Raw genomic sequence first — 25533 nt, 5'->3', positions numbered from 1 at the left:
AGCAGGGAGATGGGTCGGAAGTTCTTGAGGTCCTTGGGGTCCGCCTTGGGTTTCTTCAGTAGGGCGTTGATCTCGGCGTGCTTCCAGCTCTCCGGGAAGGTTGCTGTCTCGAGGGAGATGTTGATAGTCTTCCGGAGGTGGGGTGCGATGGCTGTGCAGGCTTTGTGGAAGACGTGGTGGGGGCATGGGTCTGATGGGGATCCGGAATGGATGGAGTTCATGGTCTTGATGGTGTCTTCGTCATTGACGTTGGACCAGGTGGTCAGCCGGCTGGTGCGGGTGGTGTTCTCAGCGGTGGCGGTCTCGACGACGGGTGCGGGGGTGGCGGTGTTGAAGCTGTCGTGGATGTCGGTGATCTTGTGGTGAAAGAAGGTGGCCAGGGAGTCGCACAAGTCTTGTGAGGGTGGTATGTCGTTGGTGTTGGAGCTGGGGTTGGAGAGTTCTTTCACGATGTTGAAGAGCTCTTTGCTGTTGTGTGCGTTGCTGTCTAGGCGGTCCTTGAAGGCGGTCTTCTTGGCGGTTCTGATGAGTTGGTGGTGTCTGCGGATGGCGTTCTTGTGGGCTGAGTGGCTGTCTGGTGTTTGGTCGTGGAGCCAGTTCTTCTCCAGTTTCCGGCAGTTGCGCTTGGAGGTCCGAAGGTCTTCGGTGAACCAAGCGGCCTTCTTGCTGGAGTGGTTAGTGGTGGAGGTCTTGAGTGGGGCGAGGGTGTTGGTGCAGTCGATGATCCATTGTCTGAAGTTGGTGGCGGCGGTGTCGGGTCGGTGGGATCCGCGGGAGGTCCCAGGGCGAGGGTGGCGGTCAGTTGGTCCTCGGTGACCTTGCCCCAGCGGCGGCGTGGCATCTGTTGGGTGCGGTGGTGTGTGGTGGGTTTCCTGAAGGTGAAGTGGAACTCATCTGTGATCTGTCCAGTGGGGTTCGGTGGTGTGGTCGAAGGAGACGTGGGGGCTTGCGGTGAAGATGGGGTCCAGTGTGTGACCAGCGGCGTGGGTGGGTGTTGTCACGAGCTGTTTGAGTCTGAGGTTGGCGAGGTTGTCGATCAGGGCGGCGGAGTTGACGACGTCGTTGTTGTTCTCGAGGTGGAAGTTCAGGTCCCCGAGGAGGATGTAGTCCGTGGAGGCGATGGCGTGGGTGCTGATGAAGTCGGCGATGGTGTCGCAGAACTGTGGTCGGGGTCCGGGTGGTCTGTAGACGAGTGTTCCTCTGAGGGTGGTGTTGGGGTCGGTGTGGATCTGGAAGTGCATGTGCTCGGCGGTGGTGAGGGTGTCGTCCGTGTTGGTTGATACTCGGAGGGTGTCCTTGTGGATGATGGCGATTCCCCCTCCGACTCTGTTGATGCGGTCTCTGCGGGGGATTTTGTAGCCCTCTGGGATGGCAGTGGCGATGTCTGGTGCCGAGGTGGTGTCCAGCCAGGTCACTGTCAGGAAGGCGACGTCGGGGGTGGTTGAGTCCAGGAGGTCCCAGAGTTCGACGGCGTGCCTGCGGGCGGAGCGGGTGTTGAGGAGGATGCATCGGAGGTGGTTGGGTTCTCTGGTTGGTTTGTCGGGCCGGATGCTGGTGTAGTTGCAGTTCCGGCAGATGAAAAGTCCTTGGGTGCGCTTTGGGGTGGCATGGTAGCAGGCGTGATGTCGTCCAGGGTTGAGTGCGTGGAGGCTGATGGAGTCGTAGTGCAGTCTGGTGTTGTGGTGGCTTCGGGATCCAGGGGTTTTGGTGCTGGGCGTGGTCCAGGCGCGGACGGGCGCAGACGGGCATGCCTTTAGCGCGCCCGCTGCGCGCCTCCGCTGTGCGGCCGCGCAGCGGCCGCCATAAGAAGGGGAGGTGGGATTGAGGAGCAGCTGGGAGGGAACCAATGGGGGCGGAGGGGCGGGGCCGCAGGGACACAGCGGCGGTAACGGGCGGGAAAAACAAGCCTAAGGCAAGGCAGAGGAAAAACGGCAAAGACAGGGCAAATAAGGTCACAAGCGAAACGGTCACAGTGGAAAAGTGGGCACAGAAGCAACGGGTCACACGGAGAAAAGGGGGCACAGAAGCAGAACGATAACAGTGCAAAAGGGGGCACAGAAGCAACGGGTCACACGGAGAAAAAGGGGCACAGAAGCATAACGGTCACAGTGCAAAAGGGAGCACAGAAGCAACAGGTCACACGGAGAGAAGGGGGCACAGAAGCAGAATGGTCACAGTGCAAAAGGGGGCACAGAGCAACGGGTCACAAGGAGAAAAGGGGGCACAACGAGCAGTGGCAACAACAAACCTGAGGCGATGAGGCACAGGTGGAGGCCTGCGGGTGGAGGCGGGCCTCGAACCCACAAACGAGTAGCAGCGAGCGGAGCAGGAGCACAGGCGCAGTCTGGTGGAGCTGCACAGAGTGGGGAGCGACCTGCCTAAGGAAGGGTCAAGGATCGCCTTGGCTTGGTAGGTCTTAGGTATAGAGTTGTGGTGAACACTGAATTACTATATGGTATTGCGCAAACACTAGTCCTATCCTCACTGCTGATCACCAATGTTAGATATTGGGTCTCTAGTTGGCAGAGATGTGCACCATGTTCAAGTAGGAACCTCAATCCTAGTCAGGGTAAACTAGATACACGCTTTAAATTAACTGGTGCTCACCTATGGTAGCTTAACTTATGAGGCAATGTGTAAAGTATTTGTGCAACACATACACAGAGAGTAACACAATGAATACACCACAAAAAGACTCCACATAGGTTTGGAAAAATGGAGAATACTTATATGATTGAAACAAGACCAAACAACAAAAATCCAATCAGTAGAAGTTGAGATATGAATTTTTAAAGAATAAATGCAAAAACAGTGCTTAGGAGTCAATATCGCTAAAAGGTTACCTGAGGTCGCGAGGGACCGGGCTATATTCAAATTTCAGGTCGACTGCGATGGAGGGCACACCGGCTACGAGTCTCATATAGGTCCCACTGAAAAAGTACCTGATATGAAGCAAAGTGTTGACGCAGAGGGCACAATGCGTTGATCTTTTCCACACAGTAAGGTCGTTGAATCAAGCTGTGTTGACATGCAGACAATGCGCCATCAGGCCGCGCATGCTATAGAACCACTGTCGTTGAACAGCCTCTGCGCTGGCATCGATGGGCGATGCATTGGTTCCTAACAGCGTAGTATTGACAATGCGTCAGTTTTGTAGGAAAACGGCTGCAGAAACCACTTCTGAGGCCCAGGACAGGAGGGAGCACCTCAGGCAAAAGTAGGCTCACAGATGGCAGAGTCCAGCAGCACCAGCAGAATTACAGGATGTCTTTTGCGTCCCTGAGACTACAGAAAACAGGAGGCAAGTCAGCAAGTCCTTCAAGTCACTCTGTGTTCAAGTGAGATGGGTCCAGTCCTTGTCCTCAGCAAGGCAGAGATCAGCAGGCAGCAGGGCAACCCAGCAAAGCAGAAAAGCAGTTCCTCAGAACAGTCAGTCCAGGCAAAGTTGCAATCCTTCACAGCACAGCAGTCTTTACACTAGCCAAGTTCTTCCCAGGGCCAGAAGTGTACTGTCTCGATAGTGTCAGAACCCCAGTACTTATACCCAGATGTGCATTTGAAGGGGGAGGGGGTGATTTTAAAGCAGCTCCTTGAAGTATCCAGGTCCCCTTTCATCCCAGCCCTGTCTTCCAGGCTACCCATGGGGGATAATCATCCCTTTGTGTGGGACACAGGGCAATGTCTATTCAGATGTAAGTGTTACCTCTTATTCACCTTTCCTGCCCAGGAAGGCTATCAGAATGCAGAGGAACGGAGATGAGTCCCCTATCACACCGGCCCTTCCTGTGTTTGTGGCTGTGTAGAGGGAATGTACAATGCATAGCTGTCACCCAGCCCAGACGTGTGTTTTGGAGACAGGCTGCAGGCATAGAGAGCTAAGTTATGAGCAGAGAAATGTCCTGAATGTCTTTCTAAAAGTGACATTTATAAAATCCAACTTTACCACTAAATAGGATTTATCATACCATTCCAAATAGGTAAATAATGATTTAGCTACCCCTTTCTAATCAGGAATTACAGTATAAAAGCGTTTTAAGTAATTCCCAATGCTACCCTATGAGAGGAGTAGGTTTCAAAGTAGAGAAAAACTAATTTAGCTGTTTGTCACTGCCCAGACATGTGAAACCTAAATATACATGTCCTGCCATTTAATTGCACAGCACCCTGCCCATAGGGCTACCTGTGGCCTACCTCAGGTATGACTTATGTGTAATAAAAGGGGAGTTTAAGGCTTGGCAAATGAGTTTAAATAGCAAGTCGAAGTGGCAGTAATCTGCACACACGAAGGTTGAAATGGCAGGCCTGAGGCCAGTTTGAAAGGCTACTTGTGTGGGTGTCACAACCCGTGCTGCAGGCCCACTAATAGCATTTAGATTACAGGCCCAGGTTATATGGTATACCACTTTACAAGGGACTTATAAGTAAATAAAATATCCCAAACAGCTATATATACCAATGTCACCATGTTTTAGGGGAGTAGCACATGCACTTTAACACTGATTAGTCCTAAAGCCAACACAAAGATACAGCAAAAAGTAGAGGTAAGCAGGCAATATGTTAGTGGAAGCCCAACCTAAAGATGACAGGTCTAACAGTTGGACTTTTGCTGCCGTAACCAAATGTGCCTTTCTGCCAGAATCCAGAGTCACATGACTGTGGATGACTCTCCTGTGGTGTGTTGTGTATTCCTTACAGACATGATGAGAAAACAGGCCTGAGTGTAGAGGAAGTGGTTCTTCCTGACAGGATGGCTTGGAAGGAGTTGTACTCTACCCTGATTACACTTCCAAGGACCCTGCCTGCAGCACACAGGCCTGCCCTTGCCTTTGTACACCTATCCAGGTTGGAGCCAAACCCAGGGATGAAGGGAGAACAGGCCACAACTAGTTTGGGAGTGGGCCAGTGATTGCTCCCATGCTGGCACTGGGTGTAAGAATGGCACTCTCAGAACCCCTGATCTGAACACTGCTGTACCTGTGAAAAATTCAGAAGAAGGCTGCCCTGTGTCTAAAGAAGGAAGACTAGAACTGCCTTGAACCTGGAATCCAGAGAAGTGACTTCTGAATTGATTTGGCTACCTCCTGTTTGAGCTACTGATACAGAGTAAACTTTCAGAGGCCTTCCCTTCAACTGCCTAGCTGAACAGCACCAACTGGACTTGCCTGAGCCCTAATACTGGCCTCTGCTAGAGTGAGTCCTAATTCCCTAGAAGTGTCCCACAGGTCCTGTATGCTTGGCTGGCATTGGGGTATACACCAAGAAAAATAACCACAAGAGCAGTGTAGGCCGTCTGGGATCGCAGTAGTGTATATTTATTCCCTATTTTGTCAATTCAACCTATGGCCCTCAACTTTTAGTGACACCACTGCTTGGGAATCACACTGTATCAAACTAGATCTGCCCCTCCATACCCCAGAGTTATGAGTATCCACCTCCTTGCTCTGTCAGTTTTAGAGGATTTAATGACACATCCTGCCCCCGTCATATTAGAATGGCAACCCCTTTACAGTGAGGATGAGAAACACTCTGTCCAGGAGTACTTTGAGAATAAGGCTCGACTTTCATTTGTCTCCAAATGGGTTTCCTGGAGCAGACATACATTTACACCTAAGACCAGTGAAATTCCAAGATAGGAATGTAAGCTCATTGGCTCCCCTCATTATGAGGATTTAAAACACCCCTGCATTGAGTCAGCACTGTAATCCAGATAGTACATATGTTCTTGTGGTATAGAGGACATTATTATTTAATTTTTTCCCACTGCTCTCCATCTCGTTCCCATCCACCGACCCTACCCACCCCTGAACACTTCCCACCCCCCAACCCTGGGGAACCTTCCCTAACATAATAGGCATAAAGCCTAGTGGTCATCTCTCATCGGTAAGAGTATGATGCATAGTATAAGGGGCCCACACTCGCCCCCACCTCCCGCTTATCCTAAGAGCCTGCTCTCTTCCTAACTTCGTCAATCAAGGCATCGACTTCATCCACAGAATGATAGCTATACATGTGGTTATTCCATATTACTCGGATCGAAGCTGAGAATTTTAACTGAGCTTTGGCTCTACATTTTTTTAGCTCCTCCATCCTCTTCCCCAGCTCCCATTGTTTCTGAGCCGTAGCATGGCAAACATCTGATCTTATAGAGAACAAGTATGATCCAGTAGTGTAAGGGCCTTCTTTTAGTTCCACATTCAGAATCGCCTCCTTAGCTGTATAGGAAAGGAAGTTGATTAAGATATTCCTGGGTTTCTGTCTCCCCGGATTCCTCCTTAAGGGGTCTCGGTGAACCTGTTGAATCTCAGAAGTAAGATCAATATTCAGTGTGTTTTTGAGAACCGTGCCCTGCAGCAACGAAACCACAAAGGTCTTGATATCTGAACCCTCTGTAGACTCAGGAACATTAAAAGCCTAAGATTATTCCTTCATGAATGATTTTCAAGGCGTTCCAGGACTTCCATCAACTTCTTGTTCTGCTTGACGAGCCGGCTGACACTAGCCGTATTTAGTCAATGGCCTGCTTCATTTTCGGGATTTCTTGCTCCTGGATGCCGGTTCTGGCAGAGACTTCTTCGAGCTTCTGAGCTAAGGAAGCCCGAGAGACCTGTATCGCAGCCTGATTCTGCTCTCATATCGTAAACCTATTCTTCATTTCCTATTTAAGGGATAAAAAGATAGAGGCCAAAGAGTCTTCAGAGACTGCCGGGGAAGAACTACCAGTATCCAGATCTGAGTGCGGAGATTCCTCCTGCTTATCCCGCCTGTCTTTTTCATGCGTCTCCAAAACTTTGAACCTGTTGGGCGTTGGGATCGCCGCTAATGGGCTGCTACCATCGGCTGACATGAGAGTCCAGGCCCCCAATAGAGGGGGGTGGGTGGAAGGACAGTGCACTGACCTCTGTGATTAAACATGCCCCTTGATTCATTCTGATATAATTAGTATCCTCACCAACAGTGACTTCCATTGCCGGGGAGGCAAGTACCTTATAGTATGACTTCAATGAGGGGGTGACTCTCACCTTAGCTTGCGATGTCTTCCTTCCTCTGCCTCTGGTCCTGGGGCTCTTGCTCACTCCTGCCTAACCAACTTTCTCAGTTTTTCCCACTAATCCCTTTTCTCTCCCAGTCCGTCCAGTTGGGTTACTCTAAGCCTTAGTAGAAATGGCTATAATGTTTGCAGGTGCCAGCTCACTAGATGGAAGGATCTGTGCTAGCCCCTCTAATCCAAGTGCTGAAGTGATAGGGCCCCCCCTAGTTTGGAGAGTATATCTGCACACTCTCCCCATAGGCAAGAGGTTCCTATTTTGGGGGTTTCCACCTCTCTCCATACACAGAGGAGCCTGCCCCCACCCTAGTGTGCTAAAGCAATCCGTAAGGCCCCCAGCAACCTTATCATTGGAGGACACTAAAGGAAGAATTACTGTGGGCTCAATGTGGCAAAAAGTCTCTGGCACAATTAAATTGCCACTCAATCAGCCACACTTCCTAGGAAGGAACTTGCCTCCTCCTACTTCCTGAGGAGAAGTCTGTCCACTGCTGAGAATTGCAGCAGGATGCCTCGTTTGGCAGAGAGTCTTCCGCGTCTCTGGCGTATCCCAGCGATGCTGGCTCTGCCTCTGCTGACCACGGAAGAGGGACAAGGCCCGCGGCATCGATGCAGCTCTCTTGTCGCACCCTCCCAGCAGAGCGAAGCCCGCAACTAGGGAGAGTCGCCACCCGATGCCAACACCATCCATGCCCTCTCTGCTGCGGGGGGGCCCGAAGACGGCGACCCAGAGGAAATCAGGAGCAATAGGGGAGCATAAAAAACAAGAATTGGCATAGCCAAAAGGTCTCGCTTTAGGGACCTTCTAAGTATTTAGTTATGCAGCACAATATCCTTGGTGCAACCACATCAACTGTTGCGTGGCTAAACACTTATAAGGTCCCAAAGGCGAGACCTATTGGCTATGCCAATGCTTGGTGTGGTTGTGTGTGTGGTTGTGTGTGTGTGGTTGTGTGTGTGTATGTGGTTGTGTGTGTGTCGTTGTGTGTGTGTGGGTGTGGTTGTGGGTGTGGTTGTGGGTGTGTGGTTGTGGGTGTGGTTGTGGGTGTGGTTGTGGGTGTGTGGTTGTGTGTGCGGCTGTGTGTGTGTGGTTGTGTGTGGTTGTGGTTGTGTGTGGTTGTGTGTGGTTGTGTGTGGTTGTGGTTGTGTGTGGTTGTGTATGTGTGTGTGTGGTTGTGTGTGTGTATGGGTGTGGTTGTGTGTGGTTGTGGTTGTGTGTGTGTGGTTGTGGGTGTGGTTGTGTGTGTGTGGTTGGTTGTGTGTGTGTGGTTGTTGCTGTGTGTGTGGTTGTGTGTGTGTGTGTGTGTTTGTGTGTGTGGTTGTGTGTGGTTGTGTGTGTGTGGTTGTGTGTGGTTGTGTGTGTGGTTTTGTGTGTGTGGTTGGGGTTGTGTGTGTGGTTGTGTGTGTGTGGTTGTGGGTGTGGTTGTGTGGTTGTACGTTTGTGTGTATGGTTGTGTGTGGTTGTGTTGGTGGTTGTGTGTGTGGTTGTGTGCGGTTTTGTGTGTGTGGTTGTGTGTGTGGTTGGGGTTGTGTTTGTGGTTGTGTGTGTGTGGTTGTGTGTGTGTGTGTGTGGTTGTGGGTGTGGTTGTGTGGTTGTACATGTGTGTGTGTGGTTGTGTGTGGTTGTACGTGTGTGTGTGTGTGTGGTTGTGGGTGTGGTTGTGTGTGTGTGGTTGTGTGTGTGTGTGTTTGTGTGTATGTGTGTGGTGTGTGTGTGTGGTTGTATGTGTGGTTGTGTGTTTGTGCTGTGATACACTCACACTCCCATACGCAATGGGTGGACTTAATGCCCCAGACTTGGAGGCCTACAACAGGGCGGCGCAATGCATGTTTGCCTATTACTGGCTTCTTGGGCCGCTGGATTTACCACATCTCAGCCTAGAGCGTGATGTGGCATCCCCTCTATTGCTGCCTCAATTCTTATTTTAAAGACCGGTGCGTCAGTTTCACATAATCTACCTCATAGTTACCACGCAGAGTTTCTGCAGCAAATCAGTTTACTTGCAAAGGAGACCCCTGCTTTACTGCCAGCGGCTCCATCTGGAATGGCGCTCGTGGTTTCCGTTGGGGCAGGAAAAGGTGGCAGCGGAGGCGCTGCAGTGACTTGGAATACAGAACATAGGTGATTTCTTTGAGGAAAGGGTCCTCTGTGACTGAGCACAGGTTATTGCACAGCGTGAAGCACCATCTGTACTTGCATAATTTCAGTATTATCGGGCGCGCCACATGATGTGAACATTATTGGATGTCTCTTTCGCTGAACTATTAGAGCTCCCGGCTCTCACCAATCTACTACAAGCGATGTTGCCATTGTGAGCGACTGAAACACTAAACTCCTTCTCACAGGAGGCCCGACGTCCTGACATTCCAAAGGATTACCGTGACTGGCAAGAAGACCTGGGTAATGGGTATAGATATTAACGAAACATAGTGGGTTTACTGTTGTTCTGTAATTTGAACCATGTCTTTGAATGGTCGCCATTGACTTGTGCACTTTGAGTATCTCAATTGGGTATACCATACTCCGGTCCGCTTATTCCGGTATGACTTGCCTGAGGAATCCAGGTACTCGCACTGCGGGACGGATAATGCTGACTTCACGCACATAGCGTGGCACTGCCCTGGAGTGCAGCATTTTTGGTTTGTGATATTTAAGATTCTAAAAGAGATCACTGGAGAGCTATTGACTTTCACACCAATGGTGGCCTTTTTGGGCTACGAAAGACATGTCCCGAAGAAGACTTACCAGTGACTAGTGGTGCTGGGCTTGCTACTAGCACGATGCAGGATAGCAATGCGTTGGATGAAAGGTCCCCTTCTCACAGTAAAGCCTGGCATACAGATAGGGTATATTGTAATACCGAATCAGATGCTATCAAAACCTTATGCCACCCTGTAGTCGACCGAAAGATATATATGGGGCTTGTACCAGATATATTTGGTGCTTGGGAGGCGCGACGCCAGTGGGGAAGGAGAGTTGAGAGATGGTGAATGATATATACCACGCAGAGTCATCACTTGCCTGATTATCGGATGCGAGCTGGCTTGTATGCTGTGCAGTGCTTTAAATGGGAAAAAATAAGTGCAGGTACTCATTAATATGAGCTAGAGGCGTGGTGAGTGGGCGGGGCTAGGGGTGGGGCTTAGGGCAACATATGACGATACATAATGACTTCTATATCAGTTGCAGCAACTATGAAAAACACATGAGAAATGTGTTTATGTAACCAAAACAGGTTAACTCATTACACAAAATGAAACCCAAAAAGGATGATATGTTAACAGTTTATAGTACTGTAATATTTGCTGCTTCTTAATGCCATGCTGTTATGTGGCACAATACTGTATGCTCTCAACCGTGCACACACACGCACACGCTCTATCTCTCCACATTCCCTCTAAAATCTACTGAGTGTCCTGATTCTCTCCCTTTTATCTCCACTTGCCTCTAATCTTCACCCAGCCTATAAACTTCTCACTAGTTCTGCTCCTCTTTTGCTTACCCTCCACAAGTCTTACATTTTCTCCCTGGTTTTTCCGTACTTGTCTCCTGTTCACCCCTCCATGCTACACTCATCCCCTAAATTTGCCGTCTGGAAAATTAAAGTTAAGAAATGCACCAGATTTGACTTTACAGAAATGTGTGTTAAAATACAATTTCTGAGACGATTAATGATTTAAAAACTCAACCACCTCACGTCTTTACATTCATGCCTACTCCTTCCGTCCACAAAGAGAAGCAGCTCCTGTCCTGAACAAAAAGATGAAAAGAAAACCGGCTTTGGCGAAGGCAGAGGATTTTGTTGGGCTGTCACTGCTTTAGAATGGCCAGTGCAATCAATATCCTGACTGACTGCCCGTCCCAACCCATTTACACACCTGATGGAGAGGGGCAGGGTGAGGCTAAAGCACTTTCAGCAGAATAGTCCTTGGGCAGATGATCGACAGTGAAAGGTCTGTCTAGACCCTGCACTGTTAGTCACAGCGTGACGCACGATAAGCCCTCTGCCCCCTGCAGGCTCAGGCCATTCACATGGGCGCTGCTGGATTCTCCAGCAGGGACTCTGCAGGAGGCTTGGCACTCTTACAAGCTCCTGAGAAGCAGAGCGGCATCTGCCCTGTGCTAGAGGAGAAAATAACCGGAGCCTGCAGTGCCGTCTACTAGGGTACCGGTACTCTCCCTGGCGAATGAGAAGTGTCGGTACTGAGGGCCAGAAAATTCAGAAGTGCCGGTACTCAGTACCGGTGAGTACCGGCCCATTTAAAGTACTGATGCTGTGTATGGAGGTCGATGCGCGTCAGATGTTCATCCATCCATATAAGGACATAGGTCAGATGTATCAAAGGGTTTTACCCATTCTGTGTCTTGGCAGTTCGGGCTGGACTGTTCCCATGTGGCACAGGGTCAGCTGATTTGCATATGGCCATGTCTGAACTGGGGTGGCGGAGTGAGATAAAGAATGATGATGGATTACACCCAGATCAGTTGACTTGGGGTGAGTGCTTGCAATGTTCAGCACTCCGTCCATAATCCCCTTTGGTTTTGCTATGGAAGAATGTGTTCATAATTATGGCCTAGTAGTTCTTGGCTCCCAAGGGTGTTAACACCCGAGTTGGCTGTCATATACAGCCCGCCACCCGGAATGCCTCATCTATGCTTTAATTGTACCTGTGATGCAACTGTATCTGTTCTTCAATTTGTCTGTGCTGGAAATGTCATATTTTATTGCCTAACTGTTTATGTTTGCTAAAATGAAATTAAAGTTTAAAATAAAGTCCACAATTCCTCAAATAGTGACCAATTTCACCCAGACAGTTTTTGCGAAGAACAATGGAAAGAATATTGTGGTATGTCTCTCATCTAGCTTCAGTAAAGCATCTCCAGTGAAGAGGTGAGATGGTGGTCCATTTTTGACAAATGTTCATTTTTATAGTCCGTTCTTCCCATTTGGTGATTCTAAACTTGAAAGTGACAATTACAAAAGATTTCTACAAGTGTAACCATTGGGTCTATATTTTTGTATCATAACACAAAGCTATGACGTTTTGTATACTTTCATCAAAGACCGCATTGTGGGCAGGCTCAGAGGCAGAAAAACAGCTGTATCAATATTTGGTGCAGTAGAAAGTAACACTTGGTTGCGACTCTCTCCCAGCCATAGCGCCTCATTCGCTGACCTTAAGAGAAATCTAGCGTCCATGATTTGGAATTTTGTTTATCAATGATGTTGCTTCTGGCTTACAACTGCCTTTTTTCACTTTACAGCACAAAAATTCCCCTCTTCATCGAGCCATTAAAAGTGATCATTGTGATGTAGTGACTATTCTCCTAGAAGCAGATATTGATACGAACACCTTGGATCAGGTAAAAATAAGCTGACATGTTTTCTCCCTATTATATGTACAATGGCCCTCTTTTACGTTAATATAATGTGATCTTGAGAGAACATAACATGATAAAACTTGCTAAAGATTGAAGGTACACTACACACTGGCTTAACAAGAATAAGAATGTGACTGATTAGTCTCAATTTAAACAGATGCCAAATGACATCCATATGCTAATTTTCTTGCTGGTAGGTCTACTCATTATCCAGAGTATTCAAATCTGTAGAGCAACAATCTTGTTTGTTCTTGTCATCATTCTTTACTGTTATTTTGTGCTACTAAACTTATGCAATGCAAGCTTAATTTAAAGCAGTTGATCTGGCAGCTATGCCCTCCTCATGGCAACGCAATGAATCCAATCCATTTTGCCTTTTCTGTGTCTGGATTGATTTTGTTTTTTCCCTTTGGTGAAATTTGATTTCACCTTCCTGCTCCTCCTGACTCTGACTTGGCGGAGCAAGACTTGATGTCTACATCTCCCAATATGGGCAACATCTATACTGTGATGTTGAGTGGCAAGAAAAATGTGAGGAACAGGAACTCTTGTCTTACTGATCTTTCAGCTGGAAACCTTGAGGATAGAGTGACTGTGGTGGAGAAGCGACTGTTGGTGTGGAGAGTGAAAAGACAGAGGCCTATTGATATATCAATAGGAAGAATGAGGTCGGTAAACTGCACACAATAGAAGGGGGCGTGGCAAGCAGCCCAAGATGGCGGTCGCATAAACTATGAGCTCCCGGACCCAGGGCAATAATCCGCCCAATATCCCCGTGCAATCCTGGGAAGAAGCACCGCCAAACCGCACCAGAGCAAAGCCTCCTGCCTGTGAGCTCCCTGGGGCGATCTGGTCCAGCGGTGGAGTGGCAAAATATCTAAAAGCAAGGAATCATAGCTTCCGCATGTGTAGCTGAGGCCTGGGCTGACTCCGCCTTGATCGGTGGCACCCGTCGGCACTTCACCTCCGTTGAGGAGAGGGGCTGCGCGAGGGCCTGCAGAGCCAGCCAGGCATGCTGGCCAGAAAGAAGGCGCAGGCGCGGATGGGCTGCGGCCGTGACAGCTGAAGGTAGCTGCAGGTCGGCCCGCTGATGGCTGCGTCCGTCAGATTGCTGAGGAGAGGCCTAGATACGTAAGGCTCACCACGGCGCCCTTGGCCGGCTCGGAACAAACTCCAGACCAGCAAGCGGACTCGCTGCATCGGCTGCCCGCTCGGGGCTACAGGTTGGTACCGGCTGGGCCTGATCCGTCCTCCCTCCATTGACTTGCAGGGCCTGCGCACGCCACGGTGAGCGGAGCGGCCTCGCCGGCAGCTCCCGTCCCCTGGAGGGGAGGAGGGACTGGGATGCTTATACCGTTATTGCTCCGCCCCCTGGCTGCCCCCAACGACTGCCCACACGACCGGGGACTGCCCCATTGAAAGAGCGGGCTGGACCAGGCTGGGCCCATTTGGAACCCGGGGGGGCTCACACGTTCCAGTGAGAGGGTGGTCTAGCCGGCATTTCCCACCCCCTGGAGAGAAGCGGGGACTGGGATTCTTTCGCTGGTGCTGCTCTTCCCCTCCCTGGCCTACCCTGAGGACTTCTGGAGTGAGCGGAGGCGGCCCCCAGCGGGGCACGGCAACTTGACCTGCACGTCATCACAAGCCCCCCCTTGAGTGGGGACAAAGAGTGGAGACCTCCGATGGGGACAATCCATATGAATAATACGGCACATGACCCCTCCTGCCTCTGAAACTCTGCACCTCCGGTAGGACCTGGGGCAGCCCCTTGTTATCACAGTGTTCAGTCAGCCTGGTGAGGATAGAGCTCCCTACAATTGATCTACTGGACCTTGGGCCTAGCAACTGGATTGAGTCTCCACTTACCTGCGCCTCCCTCTGGGAACTGGCATCCAAGGTCCCCATGGAACTTGCTAACTAACACACAGACTGCTGTGCAGAGAGACTACTACCACTAATTTGTCCTTACACAAGCAGCACGTATTGAGCACTGGGAGCCAACTCATTTATACTTTACCTGATACCATCGCTACTGGGCTCAACCTTTACACTAGTGGGCCTAGTCTGGAACACGCTGGTCACAAAAGCGCAGCAGTAACTAGGCTGGCAGCACTGCCTGTAGTAGGGACGATAGAAAGAGTGACCATAACCATCACTCCCTACCACGGGGCCCTGTCATTAACTCCGCAGTGATCCCCCAAAGGCAGGGATACACCTACCATCCAACTACCAGCGACGGTTCGCCAGTGGTCTGCATCTAACGCACCTTGGCCTGCCTCTAACCATGGGGTGAACAAGACCTAAAGCTGGGACACCATTGGCAAGGGCTCGTTCTCAGTCTTCGCCCTCAGTGGCCTCCTCTATGCACTCTATACCAGGGGATGATGACGTTTTACACCTCTCTACGGATAAATTGGACATGATTCTGCAGGAAATCTGGAAGTCCAGGTCAGCTATTGCACAACAATTGGGAGCGATCTCCACCGAACTCAGTCTATTAAAAGATGAGCATAGGAAATTATCAGACCGAGTCAAGACTGTTGAGGTGACGCTGGACACGGTGGCTCCTAAAGTAAAAGATAATCTGGACAGCTTTCACTAATCTACCAGCAGGTGGAGACTCTCCAGGCCCGAGCGGATGATGCGGAGGGGAGGTCCTGCCGGAACAACCTGCGTATAGTGGGCCTCCCTGAAGAGTCGGAGGACCCGAAACCAACGCTCTTCATCGAAGACTGGCTTAAAACTAAAGTGGCTCCCGTGGGACTATCAGCTCTCTTTACAGTGGAGCCCGCTAAAAAAACAATCCCTGGCAATAATCCACGTCCAATCATTAAAAAATTTCGAACTTCAGAGATCGTGATTTACTCCTCCAAGCCGCCCATGATCTTGGTCCGCTAATGATCAACAATACTAAAGTCTCTATATTCCCTGATTATATTCTGGCAGTACAAAGTAAATGCTCTTCTTTCCAAGACGTCAAAACCCGCATCCATGCCGCTGGCCTCACTTTTGCGCTTCTCTTTCCAGGCAAATTAAAAATCCTCCATAATCAACACTCTTGTTTCTTCGAAACTCTGGAGAGTGTATGGGACTGGATGGAACAGCACTTTCCCGACACTGCTGGAGGCGATCTTCGCAAGCAGTCACAGCCGAAATCACAAAGACCTCCGCATAGGCGCAGAAGAGGACTAACCACTCAGGACAGCCTAGCTGGGGCTCCATTCCCTAAACTGGCCTTGGAGGGCAGACAGGAGGCTCTGCGCTGGGCATCAACCTTGAGGTCCACCCGCCCACCTATCAGCTGCAGTCCCTCATGGGAGGAAACTTCAGACTCAGACTCTGGGGGGAGCGTTACTCTGTTTCCCTCTATGTCCACACAGCTGAGCAAAGATCCGCTGATCTGAGAGAGTCTGTGAGATGTTCCCCCCTGGTTTAAAAAAACCCCCAAATATTTAGGTGTTCCCTGCTGAGTACCCTTTCTGCGTTTCTGCGGGAGAAGGATAGATTGGGAATAGCAACACCTATGGATCTTCCACAATGGTACGGTACAGTAAATAATTGAGTTAACTGGCTCAGGTTGATGCTACCTAGAACCTACAAATATTTTTCTTTGTCTGCAGCGGCCCTTCTCCACTATACATGATGTTATTAGATTTCAAACAAGGGGATATTATAAAATGCTGTTCGCTCATCTCCCCGATGTCCGCTCAGAGCTGTATAGCATCGCCAATTGTAAGAAACCCACGCACTCCTTGTTACCTGATTGGTCTCTTTGCCTACCTCTCAAGCGAAGGCACTTGTTACCTCACAGTTGACCATGTTTTTGTTTATTATGGAGTTCTGTCGAACGAAGTTGAGTCGATTGACCGAGTATTGGGTACCTGTTCAATCGTTAAGCTTGATAGTGGTTATGATTGCTGCTTATGTTTTAGGCCTACACAGGGTTGGGGGAGGGGCTTCTTCGTTCACACACTAATCCATATAAAAAACAATAGTTAAGTCATATAGCTTTTTCACCTGGAATGTCCGTGGTATGGGCTCAATCCAAAAGCGTCATAAAATATTAGCTCAGCTGCACAGACGTCACGCGCAGAATGCATATCTCCAGGAAACGCACCTAATGCCCACAACAGCCCTCTATTAAATAGAAGTAAATATAAATGGAGGGGGCAATTGCATGCTACCGCTTACTCTGCCTTTTCATGAGGCACTGCAGTGTGGATACGCGCAGGGGTCCCCTTTACAGTAATGGAAACCAAAAATGATGGCCAAGGCAGATATGTGCTGCTAAATGGCACATTTGATGGGAAACGGGTAGTGTTGGGCTCTATATATGCACCTAACTCCTATCAGGAGACTTCTTTGTCCCGCCTGTTGGTAGCCCTCACGGACTGGGCACAGTATCCCTAGCTGATGGGTAGCAATTTCAATGTGGTCCTTGATGTGGGGCTAGACCGGTCACACCACCCACTCCCAGGTACAGTAACTGTACACCAGGCCAAGATCCTACACCAGTGGGTAACAGGATGGAATCTAGAGGGGAAACAGCCTTTACACGGCAACTGTTACAACACATGCCATTACCCCTCATGCCGTTGCAACGCAAAAGGTGTGAACACCTTCCCTACTGTTACACACAGTTTTGCGTTGCAACGGTATGCGGGGTAATAGCATGCGTTGTAACGTCACATACCCAATCTGGAGGATGTTTGGTGAGTCAAAAACAGTGGTGCGAGAATATTCTTTTTAATTCCCTTCCCCATGGCCTCCACTCCTGCCTAGACAGATTTCTGTGTACACATGTCATGCTCCCAGCTACGACACATATCACCTATTTGGGCAAGAGTATCTCAGACCACAACCTGCTTGAACTGACTCTTAACTGAGGCCGTGTACCGTCCCCGATCCCAAGGTGGCGTTTCCAACCCCAACTTTTAGAAGATTCCGTATTCAGAAACACTATAGCTACTACAGTCACCTCCCACTTTACTAAAAACACAGACACTGCCACTATAGAATAGATGGGAGGCCTTCAAGGGAACGATTAGTGGAGTCTCAATAAGTACAGTAGTGGGAGATAGACGGGATGTCTCCTGAGACATTGCTGAGTTAGAATCAGAGTTGTAATCCTTGGAGGTGGCTGCCCAGACAAATGCACTAGGGGAAGGGAAGCTCCTAGATGCCAGGATGAAATATGCAGAGCTACTAGAGTACCTGCATCTAATTGACCTGAACGCATACATCAGGTGGTCGCATGCAGATGCTGACGGGTTGGGCACATTACTGGCTCGCATATTATGACCACAACCTTCCACCACACCCATACTATCTGTCATCACCACTAATCAATGTCAGGTGTCTTCACCACTTGGAGTCAATACAGCGTTTTATGATTATTAAATGCATATATACACTGCCCCACCCATTGCCCCTTCAGAGTATATAAGCGACTTTCTGACTGCGGTACCCCTTCCTTTACTCATTGACATAGATGTTGAAGGCCTAGCAGCCCTGATTATGCAAGCAGAGATCCATCAAGCAATCAAGGAACTAGCTCGCAACAAAATGCCAGTCTCGGATGGGCTTACCATAAAATTTTACTCCACGTTTGCATCACAACTAGTTCCAAATTTGTTACAACTGTATGAAACGTCTTTAGAAGAAGGAACTCTACCCCCATGACTAGGGAAGCAATAGTGACCTCATTATTAAAACCTGGTAAACCGCCCATGGAACTCTCCTCCTATAGGCCCTAATCCATCCTGAATACGGAATACAAGATCCTTAGTAAAATACTGGCCTCTTTTCTCTTTCCCTTGCATCCCGAGCTGATACACACCGACCAAAGTGGCTTTATACCCCATTGAATCACTTCTCTAAATAAACGCCGCCTCTTCAGCTTAATCGAGACAGCCTGAGGCCAATTCCCATATGCAGGCTGTCTGTCATTAGATATTCAGCAAGCCTTCGATACTCTGGGCTGGGACTACATGCTTGCAGCATTGAGAAAATATGGGATTCCTCCTGAATATTTCCGATGGATAGAGTTAATCTATACAATGCCCACAGTTAGAGCGAAAACTGGTCACAACATATTCCACGCATTCCAGATAACCAGACGGATGCGCCGAGGCATTGGAGCCCCTTACCCAACACTTACGCCAAGCAATGAGCACCACTGGCATACAGGTAGGGCAGATTACGCACTTGGTGTTCTTGTACGCTGATGATATGGTATTGTATCTCAGAGATCTATGGCTGGACTTACATTCACTGGCCACACTTTTGACCCAATTTGGCTCCATCCCAGGGTTACTGTTAAACGCCTTCAAATCAAGTGTATACTCCTTACACAATTCTTACAAGTTGCCCGCTTTGCAATTCGGCACAGGTCAGCTGAGGGTGGAACCAGTCACTTTTAGATACCTAGGCATCAACATTTACAGTTGATGCCTAGGTAGAATATAGTTTGCACAATCAACTCCCTAAAATCACAGGTGGCATTCTGGATTAAATTTCCATTGTCCATGGCGGGACGACTGGCAGCGGCTAAAATGGTGATGTTGCCAAGAATTTTATATTACTTTGTCAACTTGCCAATAGTGGACCTGGCCTGGGTATTCAAACTCCTGGACTCTTTTAATGATACGCCTGATATGGGGAATAGGTCGCCGACGGATAAGTCTCTCGAAACTATAATTGCCGGCGACTGGTGGCTGTATGGGGCCTCCGAACTTTAAAGTGTATTGTATAGCTGGGCAGCTACAGTGGTTAGTGGTTAGAATTTGTTTGAAATCGGATATACACCCGCACAACTACATCTAGGAACACTTCAAGCTCTACTCTGCCCAGACTCAGCAGGGTCAAGGGCAGGTCCCTTGCTTCTCCAGACAGCAATACACTGCTGGAAGGTAGCACTAAAATACACTCGCACACCCACCCAGTATGCCCCGAAAATTCCACTTTGTGGACTACCTACCCCACTGGGAATTTCAACAGCCCACTGAGTAGCCCCCTGGGAAGATGCTGGAGTCATGACGGTAGGATCCCTGTTTGCTGACAAAACCCTAATGCCGCATGCAGAGTTCACGCTCACACATGGAGTGCCCAATACATCATTGTTTACCCAGGCTAGCACACTACACTCTTTCTGACGACATTGGCTGGTGGAGAACCAGGAGCTTCCCACATTTGAACTATTGTGTGCACGCCATACAATGGAACAGGGGAGCCATTTGGTTAGATGGCTGTATAAGGGCCTGAGGGAACACCTATCCGACACGCTGCTTCCTTTATGGCAGAAATGGGAGACGGATGTGGTGGGAGTCCTAACGGACAAAGAATGGGCATCCATTCTTGAATGCCCTGAACAGGTTTCTTGCAATACCCCGTTCAAGTTTATTCAGCTCTCAACCTTACACAGAATATATTTAACGCCACACGGGGGCATGCAATGTTCCCCTCTGCCACATCGGAGTGTCCCCGCTGCCGCCTGCCAGATGCAGACCTGATCCACATGCTCTGGTCATTTTCCTCCCTGCTGGGAGTTTGGAGGGAAGTCACAGCAGCCCTGTCGCACATATCCGAAAGCCTCTCTTGCTTGTCCACTGAAGCTTGTATCCTGGGTTTGTCCCCACTCCTGCGAAAAGCAGGAGTACTGCGTCGCTTCACTGACCACTGCCTAATGTTAGTGAAAAGGATGCTAACCCAGCGCTGGACATCCCGTAAAGCACCTAGAGAAGGGGCATGGGCAGAGGAAGGTATACGATGGGCCACGGTAGAGGGTGAGGCCCTGAAACGTGAGGAGTGCACAGGGCTTCGCAAGAAGCCTACATCGATGGAGTGGGCTCACCTGTTAGAGCAACTCCAGAGGTTTACTTCCGACAGCTAGAGAGCTCACTGAAGGAGGCCCGTTTACCGCTAGACAGCTACATATTGGGATGCACACTACTAGACTATCACTTTGGGCCCCGCACCCCCCTTATTTCTTTCTCTCCGTTTCTCCAATATATACCCTAGGCACTACAAGACCACTCAAGCGCGATAGGGTGGGGGGAGGGGTTGAACTGTCTGCTCCTATTAGTAATGAATGCACCTTTCTTTGTTCTCACATATGCATTCAATGAGTACCAGCATCTACAGATACAAAGGGTTTACTGCTATACATTTGTGAAACAATGTAATATACCCTAAATATGAAGTTACCCACAGCCTATTTGCATTACGCAAATAAATTGAATTAGCAGAAATGTATATGTAACAAACTATTGAAAACCAATAAGGAATGTGTTCAAAAAGAAAACTGCACACAATAGAAATGTTGGCCTGGGAATTTGTAATAGAAAGAACAGTCCTCCGAATGGACTATCAGAAGAGCCCTGTTCCACCTGAACTAACTCATGAAATCCTGAGATCAGAATCGGGGGATTAAGCAGGAGTCACTCTACACACAGAGCCGGACAGGGCTGGGGAGAAGGTCACCTACGGGGTCGTGGCAGATGGTGAACTTTGAAAGTAGTGGGGAGTATATGCTTGCTATACATGTGACGGAGTGAGCCAGCAATGCAAACTAGCCCTGCTTTCAATGGGACGGTTTAGGTGGGTTCTTCCCCTAGAAAATCCTAGTAAAAACAGAGCAGAATGGAGCATTTTACACCACAGTTTTCACATACCAATCCAATCCAAAAAAACTTTATTGCGATTGTTTAAAATCATAAAAGTACAATATAAAACAGTTCATTTAGAATACATATTCCAATTAATACAATAACCATCTTAAAAAAACAGGATGTCATAATAATTGATCAGTAGGCAAACCCCTTTTAGAACCAATAGATCAGTCAGTGTTGTTGCTGTATTAGTTTCCTACGAATTGACCACATCGCGAACAAAAACTTAGAAACTGCAGCCACAACAACTGGATTTAAATCGCTTCGCATGATCCTAAAAAAATCAAGGTAACTCCTAATACCCAAGTTTAAACATAATTGTATGATCCATTTTTTCCGGATACCGACATATGCGGGGCAGAAAAGCACAACATGGATCGTAGTTTACAGTTCAGATGAACAACCAGGACAAATATGCTGGGAACCGCCCGCCCATCGATCAGTAAAAGAATAAAGTGGGAGGGTTCCATATCTGAACTGTAAGTACAGCTTCTTTGCTAAAATGGGTTGGATAGCATCAAGGTCAGGTACAAAGGCGTAGTAAGATTTAACATCAAGGAAAGCATCTGTCAGACTAGATGGTCTGACTGAGCTATAAGCTTTCATTAGAAAGTAATCTTTAAAGGTTAAGGCAAGAGTTTTTTTGGAAATGCCTAGAGTAGAGTTCTCTGGGTTAACCCAGAGATGGGCAAGGCCAATATGAATTAATGTCTGCCTTACATACTGGAGCCAAGGAATCTTATCGGCCCCAAGTGAGCCCAGGATTACTTTCAATTCGTCTCTGTAACATGCTAGCTCTGGTGTACTCCAGAGCCTTTTCCAGAACATCACCGGTCTAGTGGCAACGACCTCTAAGATGGGACGGATGTTAAGATCCAACCTCAATGGCATAAGCGGCGTGTTAATTGGAAGGGATAAGAGTTTCCTGATAAAATTGTTTTCGGTGGTAGCCAAATCATTTGCACGGGTATGGCCCCAAAGTTCAGCCCCGTACAATGTAGAGGATCGGGATTGCACATAGTAAATTTCTAGGGGAGCACTTATAATTTTTGTACGACAATTCTTATAAACTTTAAGGATGCCCCCCACAGCCTGATTAAGTTTTAGATTGGCCTTACGCATTTGGGGGGACCAACCCATTTTGTCGTTCAAGGTCAGACCTAGGTACTCGAATATAGTAACCCGGTCCAGGGCGATACCTTCCATTTTAGGGTGCGGGTAGCTGGAGGGTTTTACATTAAAAGCCATATACTTCGTTTTACCTATATTGACCACCAGGTTCCTTTTTTTACAAAAGTTGGTAAACTGATCCAACACCCGCTGCATACCCATTGGGGATTTTGACAGCAGCAGGGTGTCGTCAGCAAACATAAGGGCAGGATATTTTCTAGAGGCCAATTTTGGTGCATCTATATCAGTGGTGTCCAAAAGATCGGCAATGAGCCCATTAAGAAAGAGAGAGAACAGGGTTGGGGCAAGGACACATCCCTGTCGTACTCCCTTTTCAACAGGGAAGGGGCCAGTCAAATTGCCATGTTTTCCATAACGGACTCTAGCATAGGTCCCATCGTGAAGAATCTTCAATTGGTAGCATAGGTATGGCGGGGCCCCCATGACTAGCAATAGGTTCCATAACTGGTTACGATCCACCATATCAAATGCGGATTTCAGATCCACGAAGGTCATGTATAGGCTACCCCCATCCAATATGACATGTTTCCAATGAAGCATCTGGAGCCTAAATAATTGGTCCATAGTTGACGTTTTGGGCCTAAATCCCGCTTGGAGGGGGGTTAGTATATTTTTCTCTTCTATCCAGTTCTGTAGCCGTTGCAGAATGAGCCTAGAGTAGATTTTTTGGCTCACATCTATTAGGCTTATAGGCCTATAGTTACCTGGATCGAGGGGAGATCCCTTTTTAAAGATGGGAATAATTTCCGCACCCATCCAGGTTGATGGTACCGGTGAACCTTGTAAAATGGCGTTGAAGAGGATTTGAAGGTAAGGGGCCCAGATCTTCGGTTCATCCTTATAAAGGTCCCCGGGAATACGATCTAACCCTGGGGCCTTGTTCACTTGGAGCTGATCCAAAGCCAGATTCACTTCTGATAGGGTCCAGGGGGGAACAAGCCAGGAAGGATCCATGGCTAGTAAAATAGCAGGGGGATCAACAATCCTGATTGTGTTAATCGAATACAAGTTTTCAAAGTGAGAAGCCCAAGCGTCTTCGGAGATGTTTGGGTCAATCGGGGAGTTACCCTCCAATTTCCCAAAGTGGACAAGGTTCCAGAATGATCTCAGATCTTTTGCCACGAGAGCTAATCTCATAGCAGCCCATCTTTCCTCTTCCCACTCGGTCTTAGCAATAAGAATTAACTTTCTATATGCCCGCCTAGCTTCCCGAATAAATGAAGGATTGCCCCCCCTGATGGCCTGTAATAAATCCTGTTTAGCTAACCTGCAGTCCTTTGTAAACCAGGAATTTTTATTAGCCGGCTTCTTTGCATTAACAGTACCTGTGGTGTAAAAGGAGCCATGCAGTATTTCTACAAGATCCTTATGTGTTTTAACCAAATCCAAGGTTCCATCAACTGCAATATTGTTAACATCTCCTTTAAACACCATATCAAGTAAGGGGAGTATTTTTAGGTACAGGCTGGCTATTGCCGTGTCTGACTGTTTTATAGTTTGCCAGCGAATCCTCTTCCCCCCTTGTATAACTCTTAGGTTACCTGCTGGAGAGGTGACCGTAGCTAGCCCCGTGTTCAATAGATGGAAATTTAGAACAACTGTCAAGGGATCATGGTCACTTTCAGTTCGCCTAGTTATCTTAAAGTCCAGCACATGGGGCCATAGGTCTAGGCTGACCAGAACGTAATCAATCACAGTTTCATGACCCATGCCCCTATATGTTGGCTGGCCCGGTATATCTCCGCTGAAACGACCCTTGCACGCTCTCATAGAGAAGGCGTAAGTGAGGGAGGTAAGCTGGAGTACCAGAGGGGTCCAATGTTTAGCAGGGTACATACTAGTAGATGGTATAGATCTAGCCTCATCTTCTTCAAGTGTAAATGGGGTTACGCCGGGCAGAGGCTCAAAGTGACAATTGAAGTCTCCTCCAATCATCAACACAACATCGTCTGGAAGTAATTCCAAAAGGGTTAACAGGGAATCAAAGGTAGGTGATGGACCACCACCACGGGTAGGGCGAGAATAAATATTAATAAGTGCAATCTTAGGGGTCTTTTTATGGGACAAAAGAATGCATATTATATCGCTACTATTCGTTTCAACCCTTTTGATGTTGAAACCAAGATGAGTGCCCACCCAGACACACAGACCCCCCGAAGGTCTCCCCCGATGGCCTTTTATGGCAGGTTGCATATAAGTAATGTACCCCAGTCTATGGATAGGTTCAGTTGACCAGGTTTCCTAAAATAGGCAAATCCCAAAGGGGTCCATAAAGGAACACCACTCTGGATTGCCAGTATTGGAAACTAGGCCTGCGATATTCCAGCTAAGAACTTTAAGCTGGTTATCAGAATTAGAAAGAGCCTCAATAGAATTAGGCTGAACGGGTACAATGTCAGTAGTTGCTAGTTGGGTCACAGGGACTACCTTCAAAGCCGAAGATTGGGCGGGGGCGTCCCACGTAGAACCTAAAAAAATAGAAGAAGTGGTTCCGACTACCAAAGATGCAGAACCCACAAAGGTGGTCGCTGGTGGGTCACCATAGCCTCCTTTGGCACCGGTCTCATCTACAGTGTGGGTAAAGGAAGGTAAGCATCTAACCTGTGACTCTAGTCATTCTACCTCATCCAACAGGATAAACCTATTATGGGTGGGAAAACCCAGAGCTTCATTAACAGGCTGCCTACCCCACGTTCCCTCGCTAAGTTGCTCTCTGTCAACATAATTGTGGGACGGAGCAAGAGGCCTTAAGCATGGAAAGGGGGGTTTGGTAGACGGGGGGTAGAAATAACCTAGGGGAAGCGTTTTAATGTTGGAAGATAAATTATCAAAGGCGGGGCTACATATGTGGTCAACCACCTCAGGCGCTTGAAAGTTAACAATGACACAGTCGCCACCCACATTTTTTTGTTTATGGCCCACCCAACCAACTCTTCTAGCAAACAAAATAGAAGACCGTACGTTCATAGGCAGGGGTCTGTTTGCATTCAACCAGAACATAACTTTATTTTTGAGTTCCTGAAAGGATTCTGGTCTCTTAGAAGTCAGTTTGGGAACATTGGTCAGAACAACCACATAAGGGGCACTTTCAGGGGGAAGGTCGATCCGTGGAGATTCCAACTGGTGAGGAACCTCAACAGGAGGTTCGGGACGATGGTTGGCAGTTGGATAAAAGCTAGCAGACATATTATTAACAGCTGGTTTTTGTGTAAAAGGCCCCCGTCTATGACTCAAATGAGGATTAC

General features: G+C 48.4%; 1 protein-coding gene across 1 annotated transcript in view; it reads left to right on the top strand.

The window, feature by feature from the left end:
- The window catches only part of ANKDD1B (ankyrin repeat and death domain containing 1B), a 718121-nt gene that overhangs the window by 437107 nt on the left and 255481 nt on the right, over positions 1–25533 (top strand). The window contains exon 11 of the mRNA XM_085632291.1: positions 12312–12410. Within this exon, the coding sequence (XP_085488417.1) occupies positions 12312–12410 (99 nt within the window). The remainder of the gene's footprint in view (positions 1–12311; positions 12411–25533) is intronic.

Source organism: Triturus cristatus, chromosome 2_1, assembly GCF_964204655.1.
Source record: "Triturus cristatus chromosome 2_1, aTriCri1.1, whole genome shotgun sequence".
Lineage (NCBI taxonomy): Eukaryota > Metazoa > Chordata > Amphibia > Caudata > Salamandridae > Triturus > Triturus cristatus.
The sequence above is the reverse complement of the archived record's forward strand: the minus strand, read 5'-3'. Positions and strand labels throughout refer to the sequence as shown.